Source organism: Macrosteles quadrilineatus, unplaced genomic scaffold (genome assembly GCF_028750875.1).
Source record: "Macrosteles quadrilineatus isolate MER2022 unplaced genomic scaffold, UCM_ALF_1.0 Scaffold_4__1_contigs__length_99947679, whole genome shotgun sequence".
NCBI classification, from domain to species: Eukaryota; Metazoa; Arthropoda; class Insecta; order Hemiptera; family Cicadellidae; genus Macrosteles; species Macrosteles quadrilineatus.
The window spans coordinates 8,083,905-8,100,005 of record NW_026542597.1 but is presented as its reverse complement, the minus strand read 5'-3'; the positions used below and the strand labels follow the sequence as shown (position 1 = coordinate 8,100,005).

The 16,101-nt window shown below is 34.0% G+C and overlaps 1 protein-coding gene across 1 annotated transcript in view; it reads left to right on the top strand.

Moving 5' to 3' along the window:
• Positions 1-13,605, top strand: part of LOC128993370 (neuroligin-1-like) — a 108,106-nt gene extending 94,501 nt beyond the window's left edge. The window contains exons 4-13 of the mRNA XM_054417230.1: positions 427-579; positions 5,088-5,279; positions 6,670-6,809; positions 8,424-8,653; positions 8,975-9,224; positions 9,680-9,831; positions 10,864-10,973; positions 11,621-11,767; positions 12,227-12,463; positions 12,936-13,605. Coding sequence (XP_054273205.1) covers positions 427-579; positions 5,088-5,279; positions 6,670-6,809; positions 8,424-8,653; positions 8,975-9,224; positions 9,680-9,831; positions 10,864-10,973; positions 11,621-11,767; positions 12,227-12,463; positions 12,936-13,150 — 1,826 coding nt within the window. The 3' untranslated portion in view covers positions 13,151-13,605. The remainder of the gene's footprint in view (positions 1-426; positions 580-5,087; positions 5,280-6,669; positions 6,810-8,423; positions 8,654-8,974; positions 9,225-9,679; positions 9,832-10,863; positions 10,974-11,620; positions 11,768-12,226; positions 12,464-12,935) is intronic.
• Positions 13,606-16,101: the final 2,496 nt, after the last annotated feature.

Sequence of the window (16,101 nt, the reverse complement as noted above, 5' to 3'; positions counted from 1 at the left end):
TTATACTTAGATTTTTAAAAGCAGAAAAACATTTGATTGGCTTCCAAAAATACAAAGTTTGCAAATTTACAAACATTTTACTATAGATACTATGATATTATATACAACTATATAGCTTTTGTGATCGTAGGCTTCTAAAAAAAACTTCAAATCAAGATAGTGAGCAGAGTAAACCAAACTACAATTTGAAAAGGTCCCATATTACAGTTATGATTTTGTGCATTTTCCATCTCAATCTTCACAGGCAGGTCTACGTGCTGGTTGATCTTAATCCCTTAGTAATTCTCGCCCTTATTAAATCAATGACCAGTAAGGGTTTTCAAAATTTCTGATTTCATTTCAGCTATATAACCCATGAAAAGTTTATTATATTTCCAAAAGTTTACAATTTAATTTGATCCTTATTCTAAATGTACTGTTTTGCAGGCAACAGAGGAGTGGACGCTCCGTACGCCGTCATTGTCTACGTCCACGGGGAGAGCTACGAGTGGAACTCTGGCAATGTTTATGACGGCAGTGTGTTGGCCAGTCACGGACATGTGATAGTAGTCACCCTCAACTACAGACTGGGGTTGTTAGGTATGTTGTCAAGAATAAAACTATGTATGCTTAAGGGTAACGGTAAGGGCTAAATTACACAGAGTAAGCTCAAAAGCTACTAAACAGCGAGTAGAATGGTGAGTATGGAAAACCACTCCCACTTTAACTAATTCCTCCGACATCATTCAGCATATTATTTCTTGTTGCATGGGCACAAATAACTGTGAGTACACTGAGATGGTTTTACGATCTAGTTTGTTCAAAATCTGATGAGTTCGAATGAAAAGATATTGCCAGAGGAAGCCAATTGAAGAGTTTTCAAATATTTTTAATTTAGTGCCGGTTATGATGAGGAAACTGAGGTAGTTTACAAGCTATGTGTAAAAAAATCAAGTAGTCTTTAAACCTAACGCTTATAATAGACCCTTAATGGAGGTTTACATACGTCATGTTATAAATAAGATTATGTTTATTCTATTATGTTAGCTGGTTATTTCTAGCCTCATTCAGTTTTAGTTTAATTCACCCTATTTTAATAAATTTCATCAAGGTCCCATGGCTTATCAAGCTAATGGTTTTTACACTACATTGTGTAAATTCAATATACAGTAGAGATTATTGGCATTATGCCAATTTTCGAAACCTTTAAGACAGTTTAAAAAATGTATGAAGATAATTTCAAATTTTCTTTTTTTCATAATATATTTACATGATAAAAGTATTTCAATAATATTACATTAAAAGTGAATATCTTAAATTGAAATACCTTTTAAGCAAAACTTTACACTAATTGTAAATCCTCAAAGTGATTAATTTATTGAATACATTTAGTATTACGGTTCTTATAGTTATTTAATTAACTCAAATTAAATCAACTAGGATCATAAACAAATACAAATAAATATTTATGAAATCTATTTTTAATCTGATAAACTAAACAAGCATAGGTATAACATATGACTCGTACAGCATCATATAAGTTTGAAATATGTAGTCCCACATGAATATTCTCTCCTCATCATTTCCACCTCTAAGCTGTCACACGGGGCTGAGCTTCATTTATCTATCAACCTCAGGCATATGTCTCGACCTACATTTATTATCAACTTCACCACTTCCCTTAGGACATCTATTCAATGCAACACAGTTAAGGACGCCAAACATAAGTCTGTGATAATTGCTCATAAGAATTCTCGTGGGTACTATCAATGTAATTAATCTCAGAATAAAAAAAAAATGTTTATTTTTTTCTTTACGCCACACTACAACTGTTTTAACGAACTTACCACCCAAGGATTTAGTCTAGGAAACAGCTGTTTGCCGCCAGCTTTATCAAATGGGGTTTCATTACGTACTACTGTACTGGAATGAGTTTTTACTAAGCAGCTGATTATACAAAAAAGTCTGGAAACGGCTAAATATGTTTTTAACTAAATTCGTTGGAAAATGCAAATCTTTTACATCAACTTATACGTATAAAAACTTCTTTTTGCAATCATTTACATTTTTTTACCTCTACATACATATTCTTTTATATATGCATAGGTTGATATGCCATAATAAACCACACCCTAAAAGGTCCATCCGTTACAAAATGGCGGCTGTCCAAATTTCTTGCGCGAAATACCTGCACAAGTCTTATTGGTAAATACCCGTAGTGAACATTAGCTTGAGAGCCTCAATAAAAAAACATTTTTATTTCATTTAATTTCGAAATGTGTTTACCAGACTCGTTTGGGTTTGGTATTCCCACACTCGACTTCACCTAGCACGGGAACGACTACACTAGTTACGTAATATCTTTGTTATATACTATTCATTATCGCTTACCTTAGTAAACCTGTAAAATGAACATATGTCCAATAGTCTTAACATATAAACTTCGCTCGTAATTTGTCAAAAATATGTTTAACTGTAGGTTGATCGCATAAGATCCTGCAGTCTGTAGTATAAAAATTCGTAAACTGATTAAGACAACTTAACTAGAAATGCTGCTGAGTTATTTTCCTAAATAGATACGTTTAAGATTTATTTTTAGAGAGGGTTAATAAGGGTATGTTCAGAATAGCTAAACTAATTATTGGCTTTGAAGGGGTATTAAATAGAGGAGGGATGGATTATAATTAAAAAAAAAAAATATGGATATCTTTATCATAACAAATATAAACAAAAAGTAAGTTAAAAGTGTATACCCAATGCTGTGATGGATACTACCTTAGTTACATAAATGCTGATATACCTTTATTTTGTGCCTACGCCCAAACACTATACGAGTTTGCAAAGGTAGACGAATAATCCAGCAATTCTAGGAATGGAACATGTTACGGTAGTTGTATGTAATTTAGCAGTATTTAAATGAGAGTGAGCAAACGCTCCCAAGTTTCCTGAAAGTTTACCTTGTTGCTGGCTGTTAGCTTAAGTAACTTCGGCTACAGTTTATGCAAATTACAGAAAATAACGAATTCATATGCTAATCTTTTTACCATATTTTACGGCCCTATACAACATAAACACCTAAATATTATTATTTTGGTCGAAGTTGTTCTCAAAATGATAATGGTTTTTTATAATGTTAAAAACATACAGAAGTAATATTAAATGCTATTATAATGCTGTGAAATAAAGCAAAATATGACGTTTATTCATTGGCATTGTAAATATTTGGTGTTGCTATAATCGTTAAATATTCATCAAACTGTTTGAGTTTCAGGAGTATGCATATGTTAAGTTTGCATTGTTTTATGACTTTTACATATTTTTTTATTTGGATGGAAAACATCTTTATCTCTTACTGATTTGACGCATAGTTTTTGTTGTACAAAAAAAGTATTACACGGGAATTAGCGATTTTTTAAAAGTAGTATAGTTGTTTACATAGCAATAAGTAAACACTTTTGTCGTATTTAATCTCTATGTAGTGGCCGATTTTAGGTTAAATATTGACTAAAACCTTTGGAGTAGATTTCACAATATTAAAATTTAAGTATTCAAGGTAACTGTAACAATAAAATGAATGTTATATATATTGATGTTTTTAAATCCAAATACAATTGTTGTTGCTTTTACTTCTAACCCCACGGATAAAGAGAAATTATACCTTGAATTAGGTTTCAGCAACCACTTCTCTTGGAGGCCCGGGGTAGAATCTTGCTAAACAACAGATAATTTAACTACGCAATAATGCCGTGTAGTTAGGAGCTTACGGAAAGCAGTAGGTAGATCTGTGAAAAAAGCAGAAACTGACAGGTACCTCACCTTACCTGACAGGGGGAACATTACCTTTTGTTTAACCAGAATAAAAAAAAATTCCATACATGGACAGAGTGGAGTTAGTGATATATATTTTTAGAGAGTATCCATTAACTTGGAGTAAAAAACCTATTCATGGTCCATGGATCGATTGTGTCCATCGACGTACTGATGTAGTGTGCCATCATCAGGGTTACTTGAATTCCACCACACTGTTTACGTGTCAAGTGAACTTTGATGAGAGAAGCGTTTCGTGGATTTCGACACGTTGCCCTAGGTTTCAAATCTGCATCAAGTTACTGTGAATCCTATCTGTGATTAACATACCCTTTTGCTTAGAAGAATAGAAACAATTACTGGAATATGACATCCATAATATTAAAACGAAACAGTGTTTTTCTATTTCACGATTCTGAATCAACCACTCGACGGATTTTCATGATTTTTGTGTTGAAAGAAAGATAATTTTGAGAAGTAGGGAATGTCGAAGCCATAATTTTAGTTTAGGGTCCCAGTTTCTTAGAAATTAAGTTTTAATTTTTAAAAAGTCTAGCAGCCGACGCTAAGATTCTAAACTAGCTTTTGGCAAAATATAATTTGCTTAACATAACAGCTGTAAACATTCAGCGATTGTAACACAAATTCAGCATTTGGATAAGATTAAAAGACATACTAAGGGTTGACTTATTTATACTATGTGTAATGCTAATCATTGATATGTTCAATGCTTCAATAAGAGGATGAGGATGACAGATTATTTAAATATACATAGTAAAATACTAGGATGTTCAAATTATTCTTTTAAGTAATCTTTGTAATCTTCGGTTTGTTTTAGTGAAATATAATTTATTTTAACTAACAGCTGGTTAAATATAAAAATCGTTTTATGAAATCTAAACAGTTTTTAGCGTGTGTTTGAGCAGTTTACTGTAAATTGTGTATAGTATGAGTAATTGTATTGTGGTGATATTGATTATGGAAGAGGCAGGTATGCGATGGAATTGGAAGGTGATATCGTTGACTAGGCCTATACACTTCTCAATTGAAATTACTCTTTCTACTGTAGGCTGCAATAAAATTTGTCTTTATACGTGTAGGCTAGCTGTTCTGAATTATACACAGTTTTAACTGACTACCTACTCCCGTATGTAGGACGGGCGAACACCTCGTTATCAATTAAGTTCAATCATGTTATTCTACGTGGGTAATACTCGTTACCTCTTATCTCTACTGAGCTCCATAACGTATCTAGAAATGCACTCTACTCCATATCTTGTGACGTAATCTAATGTTTCCAGGGTTCCTCAAGCCTCACTCCGGGTCGCACGCGGGAGACTGTTGCGTCGCTCTACGAGACATAGAGGCAGCTCTAAAGTGGCTCCAGCTCAACATAGCCTCCTTCGGCGGAGATCCCGGCAGGGTGACGGTCGTGGGTCATGACACAGGCGCCGCGCTCGTCAACCTGTTACTGCTACAGGAGTCGAACAAAGGTGAGGAGGAAACTGTGGGCTAGGAAAGTGGTTGAGGTAGTAACAGTGAAGATGATAAGTTGGAATAAGTGAGTATGTTGATGCAGAGAATGTATGTTAAAAACTGAAAAATAGGTTAGTTTAGGGGGATAAACAAAAGTAGTCATTCAATTTAGGGATGAAGAATATTATATCCTTTTTATTGTGTTAAAAGTGGTAAAAAAAGTTTGTATTTCAGATTGCAATCTTCAATTAATATAATTAAAACAGGTCACACAAAATCGTACATCCTGTAAAGCAACCCAAAAGGAAAAGACCTAATAATACAGACCAACAAAATGAACTAAGGCATCAATTATAATATATGATTAAGTTTTTAGGTGAATGCAACTTTCCATTACCATAACCTTTTAGAGTATTTCGAATATTTATAATTATGGTATACAATTGATGGGCATAATAAAATAAAAAATAAATGGCTAGTCTCAAAACAGGTTTGTGACTTGATGATATCTCACCTCCAACGATTATGGTAAACTATGCAAAATCAATACTTGATTAAAGCCTAACCTTTCTCACCATGAAAAAGAGAGTGGAACAAATTCCTATCGAAATGATACCTAACCAAATCAGTCTTTGAACTCCCTTTAACCTTTAATTAAGGTCACAACTATTAATTTGTAACTCTTTCAAAAAATAACTTAGTGGGGTATGGACTTTAAACATTTTGCCTCATTTAAGGGAATTATGTAATGTTAAATATACGATGTTAATATTATAGCAGTCCTTTTTGCAAGTAATTGTCTTCACAATACGTTTGCTGAAATCTCAAGTCGAGATGGCTCAGAAGATCGTCCAATAGTGCTGCAGTCAAGCACAAGGCAATTGTGCGTCTATCGCTGGTTCTTTGGAAATTGGACACATTCGGTAGATACAATAACAATCGATTTGGTCCATTACAAGGGTAAAATGTTTCATTCCTTATTCAATTCGATCCTAATGAGTCTTTGACATTTGCAGTTCCTTACATATACATATTAAACTTATTTTGGATATAGTTTGATCCATTTTAAACTTCAAACTAAAGAGCTGCGAATCTCTTAGGTTCATAAATTATGAATTACCATTACTTCACAGAGACCATTTTCTCAGGTGAATTATGTACAAAATTCATATTTTCCACTTATAAAAACCATAAACGTATAAAAACTTTATTTTATTTAACACAGGTCCATGCCTCCTGCCCACCTTGAGGTGTTCATCCAAAAATTCAGGTATATTAATTTGACTTGAAGACGATTGACCTGCAAAAGATTAAATGACACAGTTTTACAATGATAATGTATTATATCCCTAGATTATGGAATTAAAAAATAATTCATCCTGTAAAACTATTTTACTACATTTCCAGGTCTCCTTCATAAAGCAGTGCTGTTATCAGGGTCCATGCTCAGTCCCTGGGCGCTTGTCCCAAGTCCAGACTCTACAAGGTCACAAGTCACAACCTACCTAGGTTGTCCAGACAAGCACGACCTGCCTGCTTGTATTAAGGTAGGCAGAAAATACGTGTTATAAAAAAAATAACTATATCAAACCAATTTTAATAATAATATAAAAATGTATGATAATGTATATATTAAATAAAATGTTGATTATTTATTTTGGACGTGTTTTGTAGACTCAAGGCTTGAAAAATATTTAAAATAAAGTTTATTGAATATCTTTAAAAATTGATACACAGTTTGAATAGTTTCATATTTATTATTACCCTATTGTGTTATCGGTTTTAAAATATATACTATACAGTTATAAAAAGTTAAAGGATAAACTTGAAGTATGAAAAAATTAGTAAGTAATTGAAACTATATAATAAATACAGATATTTCAAATATAGTTGTACATTCATGTTTGTTTGTATGTTGAGAATCGGCGTGTGCACATTAAACTAAATTATCAATCAACTTGAAAGCACTACATCACTGAGAACCTGATTTGAATTCCAATGCAAATTCAGATTATATAGTCATTATTGGGTTATTGGATATGCCACTGTAGTAGAATTATTGTAATTATTGTAGCTTGCACGGAATTAATTGTAGCGGGCGTTTCTTTCATTAATAAACGTAACAAAATCGCTTGAGCCTGATCATTTTTACCAAACCACGTAGTATATTTTTAGGCTGTTTCAGAAACTCATTTTTTGCAAGGAAATATTGATTTGTATTACATTGTTGGGACTCAATACTTTGGTAATAGAGTCAAAGATTCCTACTCCACTGGCCTTCTTTAATTGCATTTCAAACTGATTGCACATTTACAAAATTGTATTGTTATTGTCTACACCTATGTAGTATTAAATTAATCATCACACTTTAAAACCTATGTAGTATTACATTAATCATCGCACTTTAAACACTATGTAGTATTACATTAATCATCGCACTTTAAACATTATGTAGTATTACATTAATCATCGCACTTTAAACACTATGTAGTATTTCATTAATCATCGCACTTTAAACACTATGTAGTATTTCATTAATCATCGCACTTTAAACACTATGTAGTATTACATTAATCATCGCACTTTAAACACTATGTAGTATTACATTAATCATCGCACTTTAAAAAACAATGTACAGTAGTTTTACATTAATCACCGCACTTTAAAAAACAATGTACAGTAGTTTTACATTAATCATCGCACTTTAAAAAACAATGTACAGTAGTATTACATCAATCATCGCACTTTAAACACTATGTAGTATTACATTAATCATCGCACTTTAAACACTATGTTGTATCACGTTAATCATAGCACTTTAAACACTATGTAGTATTACATTAATCATCGCACTTTAAACACTATGTTGTATCACGTTAATCATAGCACTTTAAACACTATGTAGTATTACATTAATCATCGCACTTTAAACACTATGTTGTATCACGTTAATCATAGCACTTTAAACACTATGTAGTATTACATTAATCATCGCACTTTAAAGGTAAATTAGTCGAAATCTTCCGAGATTTTTGGATAAAGCAGGGTAGGAACCCCATCCCCATACAATCATGACCAGAAACACGCCCTTAACCAACGTCTACTTACTAAATGCTGTCCATCCGTCTAAACTAACTAACTTAACTACTTTATACGTCTAGGACCTGCCACTCTCGAAGCTGCTCGCTGTGGACTTCCCCGCCCCCAGGTTCCTACCCAGGTTCGGACCCTGGTCAGTCAACTCGCCCTCCTATACGATGGAGCACGCGGGAGACATGTTTATGTCCACTCCTCTGCTGCTAGGAGTCACCACCACTGAGAGCTACCTGGACATGAACGAACACGATATCCAGTACGGGTTCGAGGAGGATCAGAGGAATCGGATACTTAGGTAAGTTTAAGGTCTAGTTCACTGCTAGTTCCCTATTCTAAATATTTTCAACATAATAAAATTGACAGATTTCCAATGATAGAAATCTCCAATAGTCCAATTGATAGCCTGTTATAATGATCTGAAATTGGCTAGTGTCGTAGGAAATGAGGATGTGGGTTTTATGGAGTAGGACTTAGGATAGTCCCACAATTCGTCGGAAAAACAATTTCCACCTCCCCCAAAAAGCACACAAGTACTGTTCACATAACAAATCCAACAGTTACAACGTGCAATAATATCGATTGTTATGTTTTTAACAATAATCATTAATGTTTCCAGAACGTACGTGAGGAACGCTTACGTGTACCACCTAAACGAGATCTTCTCTACGGTACGTAACGAATACACAGACTGGGATAAGCCTATAGTACATCCCATCAACGTGAGGGACAGTGTGCTAGAAGCTCTTAGTGATGGCCACACTGTATCACAACTATTAAAGATGGCAACACTGCATGCCAAGAGAGGCAAGGCTTCTACACACATGTTCCACTTCAACTACCAGCCCAAGGACTCTGACTTCCATGAGGTGAGAATTGCATTTGTTTGTTGTTTTATTTTTATTTTGTTAAGTTCAATATCTTTTTGTTTGATGATTTCAATATTTACATAAATAGTTTTTCTTTAAATGACACATAGAACAAAGAAAACAAAATTTTATCAACACCATTCAATAGAAAGTAATGAAATAAAGTTTTTCCATTAAACACAGATTTTCCTACTTTCATCGAGGAATTAGTAAATTTAAATGCAAGGATAAAAAAAAAAAAAAAAAAAAAAAAAAAAAAACTATAGCAGGTCCTTTTCGTCAAGGTATTGTTATAGAGTGTTGACTATTCATAAGGTTTGTTCATACGAGTTTTAAAATTTGACATTTTAACTACAATTTGAAGCTAATTCTAACTTTAATGTTAGTCTACCGCTCTTAACTCCAAATACAAATATTAAGTAGTAATTAACATATCGTTCCTCTTTCTCCCCCAGCGACTCGGGAGTGTCCGAGGGGAGGACTTGTCCTTTGTCCTAGGTCAGCCTCTGGTGGGAGGTCATCCCTACTTCCCTCACAACTACAGCAGACAAGACATGTCCGTGTCTGAAACTCTGGTCAACTTCGTCACTAACTTTGCTAAAACTAGGTAAGTAAAAACTATATAGTGTTTAAAATAATCTTATTGGTTATGTGTGCACATTAAGTGTGGCATATTTACATGTTTGGGGTCCTATCATTAACCTATAAAGAACTTCTTTGACATAAGTTAAGGTTGTAAAATTAACTCTTCTTAGTTTTGGGGAAAAGAATACAAAGATTGTTTTATACTATTCACATAAGCTCAAACATGGCCTTTTATTTTCTTGGTCACTGTCAAGAGCACAACACCATATTATACACTACAATTTGATCATAGTGGCTCTTAGGTGTTCAACTTTGATCTTAAATCTGTTTGATCCTGAACATATTGGTCTTAGTATTTCATGTTCATGTATCTATTTAAGACAAGTTTTAAAAAATATCTTCAAATATACACACACTAAAGCTGTAATCAATGATTTGTCTGTGTAGCTAGGGGAGTTAAAAACTATTTTTTAACTTTATTCCACATAAATCATGAATGACATAGATCTCATTCGGATTCTGCAATCATACACAATAACCAAAAGCATGTAGTGAAGCTATCTACCTACTAAATTTTAACCAAAAAGCAAAAGCTGCCCTAATCATTAATCAAACTGTAGATAAATCTATTTACTTCTAGAAATTCCCCAATTTATTCAAAGACGTTCTTCATTGACAATTCCTAAGTTTACAAACCCTCTCTTAAGTGTTTTTTTTGTTTTTATAATCTTAAGTGGTTTTGTATTTACCAAAGTACAGCTCAGCGATAATTAAGGGCACAGCTGGGGAGGACGAAAGCCCTTCTCTATTATTGTTATGTAAGCACTTCAACGGTAATTGTTTCCATCAATGATACTTGAGAGCTCAGCGGGTAAAGTTCATTAGTAAACCATCGCCAAAACAATGTTTAGATAATCGTATCTTCAAAACCCTAACACTTACTTTTTAACACCTGTATTTTGGGCAGATATTTGTTTCACAGAAAAACGTAGTTTTATAAAATACATGTCTGTTATAAAAGTGCTGTAATTTAGCTAATCTTACGTTTGTATAGCAATCCCAATGAGCCTAGACATCATCATACGTCCAGTAAAGACAAATCTCACCACAGAGGCCTTACTTGGGAACCGTATGACCTCAACACCCAGCTCTACCTCAGTCTAGGTAAGTGGTTAGATTAGTAATTATTATGAATATAAAAAAAACCAATAAAACAACAAAAAAAAATATTATCATAACTATGGGCAAGACACGTGAACACATATCTTGATATAATATTACTAATTCAAGTTCAATTTGCATTGTAGCTAAGTGTATTGTGTCGTTGATAATGGCACCAATGTAGCAATTTAAAGATATAACAGTAGGCCAACGTTAAACAGACACAATAAGTGAAATGAAAAAAAGGAATTTTAACTTTTTATTTTCCATACCAAATTAACTTGGATCCATTTTTTTTATTTGCCCTAAACATCATTTCGTTTTTAAAGTGCTAGACTATATTACCAAAGGCTAATATGCTTCGAATGCTATAACAGAGGAGTTACCAAAATAAAGAGGAAGAAGCTGGTCTTCGGGTAGAGCACGGGAAAAAACTTACACCCTCAAGTGTTATGCAATCCCACCAACCACCAATAATTTCAGCTAGGTTATGTAGGCTACTGCCTTCCTCACTTAGCCTGTTATGTAAAACATTTCCGAGATGGAGCAAACGTCCAAGAATTTGAGGTTAGACTGTTTATATTTTGTAATTTTAAAACAACAATTAAAATAATGGTTGTCATAAGGAGTTACCTATACATTGTTTCCAGGGGTCAAGTCCCGTATGAAGAGTCACTACCGTGGACACAAGATGGCGATCTGGCTGAACCTGATACCACAGCTGCATCAGTCGGGAGATCAGGACGTCAGCATGAGACATCACCACTTCCATGAACGGGAGAACCACTACTACGCTGGTAAAACATATAAAACCACTATAAAGCTGAGAGTTAATTGCTTAGTGTAGTAATGCGGCTGTATAGTATTTAGATAGAAATATTCTTTAAGTAAGGTTTTTACGAAAATGCTTTCTTTCTATTTCAAACAAGCTTAGCAATAATAGCCTAAGAAACCGAATCGTGTCAAGAAAAAAAACCAGAATGGACATGCTTTTGATCCCATAAGAAATCTTAAAAATTGGTATTTGTTTAAGATAAGATTTTCAAGGTTTGAATCTACATGTTTGAACGAATCAATTATAGTATCAAACGTTGCTATTCGCCATGATAATTTTTACATTTATGACATTACGACATTTATAAAAGGTTAAAAAATACTAAGATATCCTTGGGATATGCACACAGTCTTTATAGATATTACATTGGTAAGTTAAGCGTACAACAATAGTTTACCTACACTCCGTATCCACTGTCCAGGCTCGATAAGGGCAGAGGCGATGACCAGGATCCCAGAGCCTGTGTCCCTGACGACCCCCGTCACTGCCCCCGTGGTGGAGTGTGAACACAACATGACGTCCACGGAGGCGGAGCCCCAGCCGTCCAGGGAGGAGGAGCAGGAGGCGCTGAGACACTACACAGGGTTCACCGCAGCTCTAGGAGTCACTGTAGGAGTCGGGTGTCTACTGCTGCTGCTTAACTTGTTACTGTTTGCAGGTAAACCCCTAATATCTATATATTTCATAACTTGATATAGTATTTGATTTTATGTGGTATTAAACTTACACTAATTTGGATGAAAATCAAGTCTTTTGGTTGAAATTTGAACCCTCGAAATTTAAGACAAGAAAAAGTACACTCCTTTTCCATTGAATTAATTACAGACTAAATTTAGAGTTGCCTTACAAAAGGAACCGTAAATATTTGATAATGTCTCTTTGTCTTCCTTTGATTGTCAAGAATACTTGACATGTTTTATATCTAATGTAAGGAAATATAACCTTCGTTTACAACCCTTGGCATATCGTTATCATACATTGGCTAATCCATCAGTATGAGAAGTTTGACGTGTTTCTTGGTTAAATATAAATATAATTAGGAACATTTCTTCTGAACTGCAAATGGTATTTCTTTATGACAAATTAAGAACAAATTAACACTGTTAATTCAAAACTTTTTTTGTTTCCAGGTATTTTCTATCAGCGAGATCGCCAAAAGAAGAGTAAACAGTCCAGGGAAGAGTTGGAAGACGTCATCTCCCTGGATACGTTTTCAAAGAAGAGTCCAACAATCCCCGATCCACCACCTCCCCCTAGACATCCTCCTGTGCCTCCTACAAGGACGTCTAGCAACCCCTCGGGAACGGTCAAGAAGAGAGTGCAGATACAGGAAATATCTGTGTGACAGTGCGGGATTCCGTCAAAGGACCAGAATAGAACAGATATTTTTAGTTACATGACTTTTAAACAACTGCGAAATATTTTGTGAAATAAAGTTCACGTAGTTGCTAAGGTTTTGGTATCCTATGTACAGTGTATATTGTGGGACTGTATCTAACTTTGTTTTAGTATTTCATTTTAATTAAGCGTATTGTATTGAACTGTATGCCAATTTTGTTATTTGATATATAGCAATAGCATTAATAATTTTTTATACGTTCTCTCTGTGGTTATTTTACATGTTAAATAAACAATCAACTAGATCTCCTACAAAATAATTTCTTATTTTCAAGGTTTCACTCTTTTTTATGAATGGAACTCCGTGTAATATACTAAGTGTACATACAATGTAGAGTATCTCTGATATAAACCTATACTGTATATTTTTAAATAGTATTTATAACTATAAATCGAACTGTTCACTAATGTAAGTAAGGTAATGAATCAATTAAAATATTGTTTTGCAGCTTGTGTTTTCATTTACATACTCCGATGTGAAAGGTTTGCTATTTGAGAGTTTGTAGGCAATGAATGAGATAAAATATAAATACCTTAATACTTATTGTTAGTAGTACTAATATCAAGTTTCAACCTAAGCCTTTCCAAGTTTTGGGAAAGGTTTAGGATGAAAATTTATATTAGTACTACTAATAATACGTATTAATGTATTTATATTTTTATTACGTAAGTGCTGCAAAAAATATATAAATACATAAACAGCTAATATATAAATATATTACAAGGAAAATAAGATATAAAAATAAATGCAACAAAGGTGTTCTAGTATGGTTACAAGGTGATTATATTTAGTTAAATAGTGACAAGAGCGTTGTACTCACAGACGTTTGCGTCAAACTTAAAATGTATAAAAGAGTAAAAGATGTACAATTATATCCTGTTTCACGATTGAACACTATGTAAACTACAGGCACATCGTTTTTCGCCTTCACGCCATTCATCCTGTCTGACAAGACAGTTACTTCTATGATTGATAAACTGAAGTTTCATGACAAGTAAATGTATTAACACCGAAAGACTCTTAAATCCCGAGCAACTTGACTTTCGTGGCAAAAAAACTTTTAATTTTCTCGCCGAAGGACCCAACTTTGCAAATACTGCTTCCTTTGTTGCTTAACTTCCTCTCCTAAACTTTAGCCTTACTAATGATATAGCATTGTTTTATGGTATTTTATTCATCTTAAAATTTCAAACTCACTTTGTAAAATAGTATCTGTATACATTAGTAAGTTTGTAGTTAAAATTAGTTTGGATTATGTTTTACTGTCCTTAAACTATTATATCATGATACAAATTGATTTATAAGAAAATTACAATTGTATTCAATAAAGAACTCTTTTTGTAGGGAGGAATACGCTCACTGAGATGAACAATGCCCTCTCATTGATGCCGTACTCCCGCGGGCATAATATCCTCGGACTACCGGCTAAATTACCCCGTCATCTCCTAGGACACTAGCCTGGAAATGTTATCGGGCACATTACTTCTGGTTAGGTCTTTTAATCCTGGAAATTAGGACATTCTATCTTATTTTCTTCCGAAGGCTAAGGCCAATCTAGATCAACCTTCTTAGCCTGAAGTATGGCCTCGGTGAACTGCATGGCACAGTTCCAGGAGCCCTCTCAAACGGTGTTACCGGAAGTGATGTTGACGCCGATCTCAGAGATTTAAGAGGCTCGGCGGACATGCCACCGGTCGCAAAAGAAGGTGTACTTGGCTGTGTCAGCGATGCCGGGACAGTACAGACCGTCCAAGCTGGCGGCCTTCCATATTCTGTGCAAAAAGGCCGGGAAGTACCCGTGGCCCAACCAAAACTGGGTGAAGAAATCCCCGACCTTCCCATGCTCCCGTTCCAAACATGGTCAGATACTGGGATTGAGCCTGGTGGTCCAACACTCGGCGTCCCATTTACGCTGCCAGTGATTTGAACTGCGGTTCTTCTGCGGCAAAGACTGCTGTACTTCCGTCTCCCTAGGTATCCTCAGTCTCCCGTAAAAACTTATGAAGATCATAGTTTGTTTCAAGTCCAGAGAAGCGCAGTAAAGAATTCAATTGATCTAGCCTATCGAAATTATGTAAATAGAGTGGAAGATTGTATAAATGTTGATACTGTAGCAGTAAGTATTGAAATTGTATTCAAAGTGAAAAATCTAAACGAAATAAAATTATTGTAATGGGGCGCAATGGAGTAGGGCTGGATAACGGAGGCTAACCATTCGGAACACAATTGTCAAGTATTAAGAACACTTATATTTTTATTTTAGTAGTATACTCAATGATTACTCTGGGCAACTGTACTTGCCCAAAAACACACACATACAGTAATGTAGATTCGAATATTTTTCTAAACCAAATATTAATTAATTACTAGTACAGTATTATGCTTATTATTCATTAAATTATCATTCATGCAAAACAATATATATTATAAACAATATATATTAAAAATATAGCTATCGATAGGGAAAAATCTATTTTATATTGTAATCTAAACAACAATGTGTTTTCATAATTAATTTTAAATCTCTACTTGTATATTAATGAAACGTTATCCGTACATAAAAATAAAACATCATAGACGATCGAGATAATATTTAATCTTGATGACTTCTTGCTTGAGTAGAATATAATTGAGCTTGACTAACCAGTTTACCCTGTCAAAGCTTTAACCTCAAATTGGATTTCAAAACATTCATCTCTCTCGCTAATTACATTTCAAAGACATTTTAACTTTTAACTATCATAACTTTTGTCGGTTGTAATACTTTGCGAAAAAGTTTATTAAATGTTTGTGATGATAGTAATGGATTTAATCATCTTGTCACAGTTGCCTAGTTAAGGATTTTTTTTGGATTAAACTTATGTTCGCATCTATTGACTAGCTGCATATAACAGTAT